We start from the raw sequence: 10461 nt of genomic DNA, 5'->3' as shown, positions 1-10461 counted from the left end.
ACCTTACATTTGTCCCTTACTGAAATTCATCTTGGTAGTCTTGGCCCAGTTCTCCAATTTGTTAAGGCCATCTTGAATCCTGATTCGATCTTCTGTAGGCGTTAGCTACCCTTTCCAGTTTGATGTCATCTGCAGTTTTGATGAGCATCCCATCAACTCATTCATCCAAGTCGCCTTTAAGCTAGAGATGGTTGTAAGAGAGGATTAGACAAATTCTTGGGGGATTAGTTTACCAGCGGACTACTAGGTACCCATAGTTTTCCTTGTTTGACCTGAAAGAGCAGAGATAAGGAACATGTGGCCTTCCAGATGTTGCTTGACTACAACTCCTATAATCCCATACAATTTCATGCTAGCCGGGACTGATGGGCATTGAAGTCTAACAACATATGGAGGGCCACAGATTTCCCATCCCTGCTAAAATGAGACAGGACTTTTTGTAAGGTGGTACCCTATTTTGCAACACTCTCACTGGAGCTAACCAGCTGATTGGTTCCAGGTGTGTACAATGTGCTTTGTCCAGGCATTTAACCACCAGGTACTTTACTTGACTAATGCTGATGACTGACTTTTAAAGTTATGTTGGCATTGATGCTGCTTTGCTTATGGTTTGATTGGTTATTTTAGATTTATAATTAGTCTTTTTGCTTGTTTTTGTAAGCTGCCTTGGACAGATATGTGTGTGTGTGGGGGGGAAACAGGCTATAAAAAAAAAGCTTACATGGAGTAGCGGCTCAGTGTGTTAAACTAGGACCTGGGCTGGGGGCTGGGTTCAGATTCACACACTTAAGCGCAGAAGCTTTCTGTGTGATTTTGGATCTGTAATTTTCTGTTAGTCTTAACCTTCCTACTAGGTGAGGGTAACATGGCAGCAGCAGGAGAGAGATTGAAACTTGTACATTACTCTGAACTCTGTGGAGAAAAAGTGGCTTGTAATTAAAATAGGCATTTTAAAATAAATCAGCATGGACACATGAACAATTAGCTTTATATTATAGGGTTTCTATTATATTATGTTAATCTGGAACACAGCAAATTGTCTTGTAATATTTGTCCATGTAGCCATTCTGACTGGCGGCATCTCTTATGGGTCTAAAACAGAGGTCTGTCCCCACCACTTGCTAACTAGAGATGGCAGGGATTAAGCCTAGTACCGTCTACATATCATCTGTCCTGCCAAAGATAACCAGATAGGGCCACAGTGAGAAAATAAAATGGTTGCTAGACCCAGCTGCCTGTCACTATTTGGACAGGCAGTAAAGGTAAAAAGCTAAAGGACCCCTGGATGGTTATGTCCAGTCAAAGGCGACTATGGGGTTGCGGCACTCATCTCGCTTTCAGGCCGGCGTTTATCCACAGACAGGTTTCCAGGTCATGTGGCCAGCATGATTAAACCACTTCTGGCGCAATGGAACACTGTGACGGAAAGCAGAGCGCATGGAAATGCCGTTTACCTTCCCGCTGCAGTGGTACCTACTTATCTACTTGCACAGGCGTGCTTTCAAACTGCTAGGTTGGCAGGAGCTGGGACAGAGCAACAGGAGCTCACCTTGTTGTAGGGATTTGAACCGCCAACCTTCTGATCAGCAAGCCCAAGAGGCTCATTGGTTTCGACCACAGCACTACCCGCTATGACCCACCGACAGGGATAGGACCTAACCAAAGGCTTTTTGTCCAGGGCCCCTTCAAACCCAGAACTAGACCTGAAGACTTATTCATAACACTATAATATATAGCATTTTAGCATTGGCCATTTATGGAAGTGAGAAGTCTAGTCACTTAACAAAAAAAGTATAGAAGAAGGGTTTTGTCAGGATACCGTCTTAGATTTTGGCTGAACAATTTCCTTTTTTTATCATTGCCTTGGAATCCCAGTTGCAGTGATAGACTCTTGAGTCCAGAATCTTACAAAATCCAGGACTGTTTTCTGCCAAATGTCAACAGAACAGGGAAGCATGACTCTGTTTCCCACTGCTGCTGAAATAACTAGCCCATGACTGTTCATACTGATAGCTGCCTCAGATGAGTTATTTCATCCCTCTTGCAGAACTCATGACATATTCAATGGGAACTATTTAATCCAGACTACCAGAGGCCTGGGAAAAAGCCATTTAATTGGCAGCCTTTAACCTTGCAAAAATCAAGTTACTGCATTTTTCTCCATATACGTACACATGTAACATAAAAATATCCTTTTGACGTGAACTGTAAACAAAGCTGATTGTAAGCATGGCACTGATAAAATACCAAACGTAGTACAAAGCACTGTTTTCGGAAGTGAAACGATTTCGATGGCATGAGATCCAAAACAGCAATTTTCCAACAATGTTATAGTACACTCTATCATTTGGATTTGCTTGTCCTTTGTAGGACACACCATTATTTGTTAAAGTCACAATGGCTCACTGAAAACTTTCCAATTTCAGCTCCTTCTGTACTTTGTTGCAGCTATTGTTTTTATATTCTGCTGAAAGCTGCCCAGAGTTTTTTATTCTTATTCTTCTTTTTATTCTTATTATTATACTGAACAAATGAGAGGCAATATAAGCTGATTTATATGTAAACCTAGCAATGCCTGCTTGATATCTAGGGAACACCTTCGTGATGTATCTATAATCAAATTTTCCTATATGTTGAGCACATCTGCAACAGAGTGCAAAAGAAACTGTGATTGAATTTATTTTAATTGTTTATATCCTGCTTAAAAATATATATCCCTAAATGACTTACAAAAATAACAAATGAAAACAAAATATCCAGAACAAAGTAACTTTTTCAAATGCAAGGAGATAGCATTTCAATGTAAAAAGAGTTTCAGTGACCCTCTAAAAGCTGGAAAAGTGGGGTTTGGCAAAACTCCCAAGGGAGAAAATGCCACAACTGCAGTGCCAGTACTGAAAAGGCCATGTTTTTCTAACGTTTAAGAACATGAGAGAACCAGGCTGGATCAGACCAAAGGTTTCTGTTTCCACAGTTCCACAGTTCTGTTTCCACCAACCAGATGACCAAAGCAGGACATGGGCACAACAGTGCACGTGCTAGTTTTCCCTCTAGAAAAGGACTGACCCCTCCTTTCTATGGGACCCTGTAAGTGGCCTCCTTGGCTCTTTCTATTGGCCCCTACGGTTATGATTTGTGGGTCCCACTTAATTTTATTTTGATTTTAAATGTGATTCGAATTGTATTTTAAACTAATTGTTTGATTTTGTGTTTTTAATGTATTATATATTTGGTGTTGGCCGCCCTGAGCCCGGTCTCGGCTGGGGAGGGCAGTGTATAAAAAATTATTATTACCAGAGCATCATCATCATCATCATCATCATCATCACAGTTATTATTACAGTTTATTAATACATATTGCTCTGCAGCTGAAAGGCCCACAGTGGACAGCAAGCAAAAGTTTAAGGCTGCAAGATCACAACTTACAAAGGCCAGACAAAAACATTCTCAAGCTTGAGAAATAAAATTCACTTTCACCAACTATATATATAACAGGCTAGAAACCTGAACAATGAGAACTACTAAAGATAAAAAAATTAAAAAGGAAAGCTTACCCCTAGAAGAATTAAGGGTGTTCCCATCCTTAGTATAGTGAAGCTTTTAAATTTTTGTTTCCAATCTCTCCATTTTCCACCCTCAGACGGTTCACCTTGTGGATGTGGGTCTGCGTCTCTAAGGCCAGGTAAGAATGTGCTTCTGTCATTGCTCTCCTGTCACCAGCTTAATGGGTGACTCACTGGGCAATGTTAAATTAACCGCATGGCTCTATGTCTTAATAATAGAACCTTTTAGCAACAAAAGGTGTAGCGATGTGCCCAGAGTCGTTCAGAAACAAGGTCATTCTTGGTAATTGGAGAGCTGCCTTGACAGCAACACAATTTAAAAGCATTATGGTTGGGAATTCCAGTGGATTTGAGGTTTGGACTAGGCCTCGGAGTCTCAAGCCTCATTCTGGCTGACTTTAGCCTACTCCTCCATGAGAGACTAGGCCACAGCCTGGGCAATAATCCTCCAAATTGCAGATGGGCCCCAATGCCATGGGATGGTCCGTACCTTCCAAATAAAAGTAGAATAAATGAATAGCACAGGGGTCATGGACAGAGGATCTCTTGCTAGTTGTGATTCTGTCACTGCTCCACTTACGATATATTCCTGGGCTAACACGCTCTGTTTCTTCCTTTAGATCCAGTCCCAGAATAATGAGCAGGGCCAGCTAGTCAAGGTCTTTCTCTGCTCCGGGATCCCTGTGTGGCTTTGCAGTTAAGAATAATAAAACATCCTCTGCCTGATCATGAACTATTTGCAGAAGGTAAGATCACAGAACCTGCAGAGACCTTCGTCCATGCATGGCAGTAGATGGCAGCTCAGCTAAATGACGTCGTTGCAGTGAACAGACAATGATGAAGGAGAGAGAAAGCCTTGCAGATTTAATGTGGTGTGGAAGAAGTGGATAGACATAGAGGGGAAGGTACCTAAGGAAATACTTTCTGTTCTGAAGCAAGTTCTAGTGTTATGAGAGAGGGGTTGCCTCCCTGTACTGCCAGGGTGGTGTAGTGGTTAAGAGCAGTAGTCTCGTAATCTGGGGAACCGGGTTCGCGTCTCCGCTCCTCCACATGCAGCTGCTGGGTGACCTTGGGCTAGTCACACTTCTTTGACGTCTCTCAGCCCCACTCACCTCACAGAGTGTTTGTTGTGGGGGAGGAAGGGAAAGGAGAATGTTAGCCGCTTTGAGACTCCTTAAAAGGGAGTGAAAGGCGGGATATCTAATCCAAACACCTCTTCTTCTTCTTGTAGACAACTCAGAGTCATCAGGAAAGTCACTGTGTGCACCAGAACAGGACTGTAGACTAGACAGGCCCTTGCTCTGATCTAAAAGAGCTCTTTTTGTTCTATTCAGGTATCACAAAGACTTGGTGTGTGTGCCTTGGCATTTAAAACTGAATTTATTTTTATATGTATATAGTTCAGTATTTCTTCAGATCTATAGATTTCCTAAAGGGTTCAAGAAAGTTGCTCAGGTTTCTACACTTAAATACTGAAAAGGAAAGGGGGGTAAAAAAAGTATCTTTGCCCCTGAAGGCCTTACCATTTAATGGTGCTTAGCAGTGGAAAATAACATATTCAAAAACGATTTAACGCTTTAGCAAACAGCAATTCCTTTTGGACTTTCTGTCTTGACTCATTGCAAAATGCCAGTGCAAACTTTTCTGTGCTAAGGTAGCAATTGCTTTTGACAGCCAGAGCAGCACCAGTTGCTGGATTGGCCTTTGTTACTGTCCTTCCCTCCTTCCTTGGGCAGCTCTACTTGTTTAACTCTGGAACCTGTAATGCCTGAAGGAGGAGGAGTGATGGTTTGCTGAGAACAGTTGGGTAGGTAAATCACTACAGTGATGATGGGACACTTTCCTTTCTCATTCTTGGATGAGAATCTAAGCACAAAGTGGAGGCTTTTGCTAATTGAAAATACAACTCACAAACACCAGAATATCCAAAGTTTGGGTTTGTTTGCTTTCTTCAATCGGTTTAAGAGAAGCGTTCAGGAGCTTACAGAGAAACTCATGGAAATTGTATGTTGAAGTGTCTGCCTTAACTCCCATGCAGTAAATGCATTCCGGAACATTCTGCAGCATTATCTTTTGCAAACAGGAGCTACATGGGAGTTGCATTTGCTGAACTCTGGATCCAACCGCTTTCTAGGGCAGAGCTAGCTATTGTGCCCTCCAGTTCTTGATGGACTGCAGTTATAATCATCCCTGACATTGGCCATGCTGCCGTAGGTTGATGAGAGTTGAAGTCCGACAATAGCTTGAAGGTGCCATGTTAGCTACTCCAGATTTAGGGAGTATGTTCCAGTCAACCCAGTAAAGCCTTGGGGCCAAACTAGAAGGTGTGTGACATGTGTGAATGTAAAGAATCAACTCTTCCCCTCTCCCACCACTGCAGTCCTTACAAAAATCCCCTCTTCCCCAAAGCTGCTGTTTGGCCCAGGATGGAAACTGCTATTTGTACAAATAACAGCTTTCATCCTGGGTCAAATAAGAGCATTTTTTGGTTGGACTTCAGCACAGCATGGAAGTTTTAACACAGAGACATAGACATGCCATGGTCCTGGTCCTGATTCTGCCTCCAGCAGCTGATATGTGTGTGTGTGTGTGTGAGAGAGAGAGAGAGAGAGAGAGAGAGAGAGAGAGAAAGAGACAGACAGACAGACAGACAGACAGACAGGTGCAATTATATATTTCACATACTGTCTAGTTTGGCTCTTACTTTTGAGTGAACACGGTTAGAATTGCAGTAGAAATTATATTATTACTGTTGATTGTATAGCCTGTGTTAATATGCCCCTGAGGATTAGCTGCTGGAGTCATAGCACAGGTATATAGGGCTGTGCGAGTGGTGCACACTCACTGGCCACAAGCAAAGGGGGCGCAATCTCAAAGCCAGGTAAGCAAGGCTCTGGGCTTTGGGAAGGAAGTGTGAGGTTCTGACAGGGTCCTAGAGTCCTCCCACCTCCTTGCCAAAGCCTAGTTAGCACTTTCCCAGTTTTGGGAAGGAGGGCTCTAGGACCCTGCCAGAGCCTCATGACTCTTTCCCAAAGCGGCCACCTCCTTACTCACCTTTGGGAAGGCAGCATGAGGGCTTGGGGGGGGGGTCCACCAGATTTTGGCCTTGCACTGGGCTCCATAGTACCAAAGTCTGCATCATAAAGTGCACTGTAGTTAATGCTTGGTTAATGCTTCCGTTATTGTCTTTGCTTCTGTTTCACAGTGGCGTGCTTTTTTTACCAACCTCGAAGATCTAGTTCAGAAAACCTGGTTTTGTTAAAGACCGAGACAGACGTTATCAAGTATATGTAAAGGATTAAGTTCAAAAGAGGAGGGGAGGAATCCAACACAGCCAAGAAGACCCAGTACAACTGGTCTGCAAAGTCTATTCTCCTCAGCATGTCAAACAGGTCTCTCAACGCCAGTGAAATGCCAGAGGAGTGGGATGAGGGGACGCTGCTAGGCCTGAAGGTTTCGCTTGCCGCCATCCTGGCTGTGATCACTCTGGCGACGATGCTCTTCAATATGTTTGTGATCATCACCATCATTCTGACCAGGAAACTCCACACTCCTGCAAATTACCTCATTGGTTCTTTGGCCGCCACAGACCTTTTAGTGTCCATCCTGGTCATGCCAATCAGCATTGCTTACACCATTAGCCACGAATGGAACTTTGGCCAAATCATGTGCGACATCTGGTTGTCCTCAGACATCACCTGCTGTACGGCCTCCATCTTGCACCTTTGCGTGATTGCCTTGGACCGGTACTGGGCCATCACAGATGCTCTCGAATATACCAAGCGCCGGACTGCCAGCAGAGCCGCCTTGATGATCACTGTGGTTTGGGTCATTTCCATCTGCATCTCCATGCCGCCCCTTTTCTGGAGGCAGGCCAAAGCTCAGGAAGAAATACTGCACTGCGTCGTGAATACGGATCAGATCTCCTACACCATTTACTCCACCTGCGGCGCCTTCTATATCCCAACGGTGCTGCTCATTATCCTCTATGGTAGGATTTACGTGGCCGCTCGATCCCGGATTCTTAAGCCGCCATCGCTGTACGGGAAGCGATTTACCACGGCCCACCTGATCACTGGCTCAGCAGGCTCCTCCCTCTGCTCCCTCAGCTCAAACCTTCAGGAAGGGCATTCTCATTCTAGCAGCTCCCCAGTATTAATCAACCACGTAAGGATCAAAGTCGCCGATAGCATCCTGGAGAGGAAACGGATTTCGGCGGCCCGGGAAAGAAAAGCCACAAAAACTCTGGGGATTATTTTAGGAGCGTTCATTTTCTGCTGGCTCCCGTTCTTTGTGGTGTCTTTAGTCCTGCCTATCTGTCACGAAGCTTGCTGGTCTCATCCCATTCTGCTTGACATTTTCACATGGCTAGGCTACCTGAACTCGCTGATCAACCCCGTGATATATACTGCCTTTAACGAAGACTTCAAACAGGCTTTTCAGAAAATGATTCGGTTTAAGAAGTGCTCCTAGTCCCGAAACTCCTTCCGGGTTTGACATAGCTGCCAATGCATAAACTGTACCCCACCTGCACTCATAGTTTCCTATGGGGTAGATGATGATGGTCTCATTGACTGTATTCAGCTGATTATAACTCGGCTTAATGACGCTTTTTGGCAACTTGCATACAGCCCCTCTATTTTCCTCTCCAGCTGAACAAACTAGGAAGTATTACAGTAACGGAATGGAAGTCTTCCATTTCTTCCAAACCAGGAAACTATGGTTAATGACTTCAGAATAAACCAGTATGTATGAATTCGTGAAGATACCCTACAGTGCAGCCTTGTGCAGCAGTAATACTCATTAATTTCAGTGGGGCTTATTCCCATGTGAGCAGGTGTAGGATTGCAGCCCTGATATCCTGGCTTGTTCTGAAGCCATTGGCCATAGTTTCCTGGTTCAGTTGAAACAGGAAACCATAGTTATTTTCAGGGTTCCTTGTCTGTTCACTCCTCTTGCAAAGGGAGGAGAAAAGGGGCTGCATGCATGCCCACAAGGCTTATTTAAATCTTAGTAAGCAAATATGTGGTGGAACAAACCAGTCTATTGTTGCGTGTGACTTTTCACTGTCTTTTATTTTGTTCTCTGTGATAAAGATAACTTTTTAAGACTTACTAGTCTGTGCATTGAATACACATATCTGCAAAACCAGAAGAAGATTTCAAAACAAGCAGGATGAAATAAATAATGGAATTGTTATGAACTGTGTCACTCGACACAATCTTTTCACTCTTGCTTTACTACAAATTAACAAATCTGTATTATTTGTCTCAGATTTCTCACCTACCCACTTTTGTAATTTGGGAATGAAACACTGGCCGAATTTTCAGGATTTGTTTTCTAAGGGTTACGGAGCAAATTATATGAAGTGCTTTTGAGCATTTGGGCAAAGAACTATATATTATTGTTGTTGTTGTTGCTGCTGCTGCTGCTCTTGTTATTTCATTGTGCAAATTATGAGAAGAAATTGTACACTGTTGGTTGTAGGAAGATTACAGTGTGAGAAATGGGTATAAAGCTTTGCTCCTGGCTATCCCAAATTCTCTTTTCCACCAATGCAGCTTTGAACAATTTTCACTATTCATTCAGGATTTTGTGAGATATTCAGCAAAAGTGTTGGGTTCCCAGAATCCGATGGGAAAATTTGCACAAAAGATCCATCAAAAATACTAATATTGTTGCACCCCACCCCAATCTCTGAGTGGTGCAAGATTCCAGAGCTTCCAGATGCTTACCCAGGCTTCATGTTTCCTTTGGAATGAGATACAGCAGAGTGGTGTCTTTTAAGATAAATGGTTTTGTTGTTGTTTAGTTGTTTAGTCGTGTCCGACTCTTCATGACCCCGTGGACCAGAGCATGCCAGGCACTCCTGTCTTTCACTGCCTCCCACAGTTTGGTCAAACTCATGCTGGTAGCTTTGAGAGCACTGTCCAACCATCTCATCCTCTGTCGCCCCCTTCTCCTTGTGCCCTCCATCTTTCCCAACATCAGGGTCTTCTCCAGGGAGTCTTCTCTTCTCATGAGGTGGCCAAAGTATTGGAGCCTCAGCTTCATGATCTGACCTTCCAGTGAGCACTCAGGGCTGATTTCCTTCAGAATGGATCGGTTTGATCTTCTTGCAGTCCATGGGACTCTCAAGAGTCTCCTGCAGCACCATCATTCAAAAGCATCAAATCTTCAGCGATCAGCCTTCTTTATGGTCCAGCTCTCACTTCCATACATTGCTACTATAAATGGTTTATTTACACATACAGTGGTACCTCAGGTTACATACGCTTCAGGTTACATACGCTTCAGGTTACACACTCCGCTAACCCAGAAATAGTGCTTCAAGGTAAGAACTTTGCTTCAGGATAAGAACAGAAATCGTGCTCCGGCGGCGCGGTAGCAGCAGGAGGCCCCATTAGCTAAAGTGGTGCTTCAGGTTAAGAACAGTTTCAGGTTAAGAACGGACCTCCAGAACGAATTAAGTACTTAACCCGAGGTACCACTGTACTGTATATTCAACCTGAGCCTATGATGATGGGTTCACAACATTAACGCTCCAAAAGGACCTTGCCTCTCTGACTCTCTGTCTTATCAGCTTGCCACTTTGCCTCCAGCCTCTGGCTCAACTCTCAACTCAACTCTCACCTTTATCTTTCTAACTACCAGCCAGAGCTATCCCTTTGTTTCCTTCATGGCCCATTAGCTCACCAGTAAACTTGCCTGGCTATTCCAGGAAGTAGAAAGGGGGCCCAGGGATACATCCTAATCGCCCCCAACTCATAAGAATATATTTATGTCACCAAGCCGGAATAGCCTGATGGATCAGGCCAATAACCCATCTAGCCTAGCATCCTGTTCTCACAGTGGCCAACCAGATGCCAGTGGGAAACAAGGGAACAGAACATGAGCA

The 10461-nt window shown here is 43.8% G+C and overlaps 1 protein-coding gene across 2 annotated transcripts; it reads left to right on the top strand.

Moving 5' to 3' along the window:
• The first annotated feature begins 3587 nt into the window (after positions 1–3587).
• HTR1D (5-hydroxytryptamine receptor 1D) lies at positions 3588–9374 on the top strand. 2 transcript variants are annotated; one of them, XM_079986225.1, is made up of 3 exons: positions 3588–3846; positions 4184–4309; positions 6769–9374. In XM_079986225.1, the coding sequence occupies exon 3, from the start codon at positions 6945–6947 to the stop codon at positions 8034–8036; it is 1092 nt and encodes a 363-aa protein (XP_079842351.1). In that variant the 5' UTR covers positions 3588–3846; positions 4184–4309; positions 6769–6944; the 3' UTR covers positions 8037–9374. The 2 variants fall into 2 exon arrangements, with proteins under 2 accessions (XP_079842351.1, XP_079842350.1); XM_079986224.1 differs by having other exon boundaries at positions 3588–4045.
• The last annotated feature ends 1087 nt before the right edge of the window (positions 9375–10461 follow it).

Source organism: Podarcis cretensis (genome assembly GCF_951804945.1).
Source record: "Podarcis cretensis genome assembly, chromosome: 8".
In the NCBI taxonomy this organism is placed as follows: Eukaryota; Metazoa; Chordata; class Lepidosauria; order Squamata; family Lacertidae; genus Podarcis; species Podarcis cretensis.
Note: the sequence above shows the minus strand (reverse complement) of the source record. Positions and strands in the feature narration are given on the sequence as shown.

Bases quoted from the DNA above. Each gene is read 5' to 3' on its own strand.
- HTR1D (XM_079986225.1), top strand. From the start codon at position 6,945: ATGTCAAACAGGTCTCTCAACGCCAGTGAAATGCCAGAGGAGTGGGAT.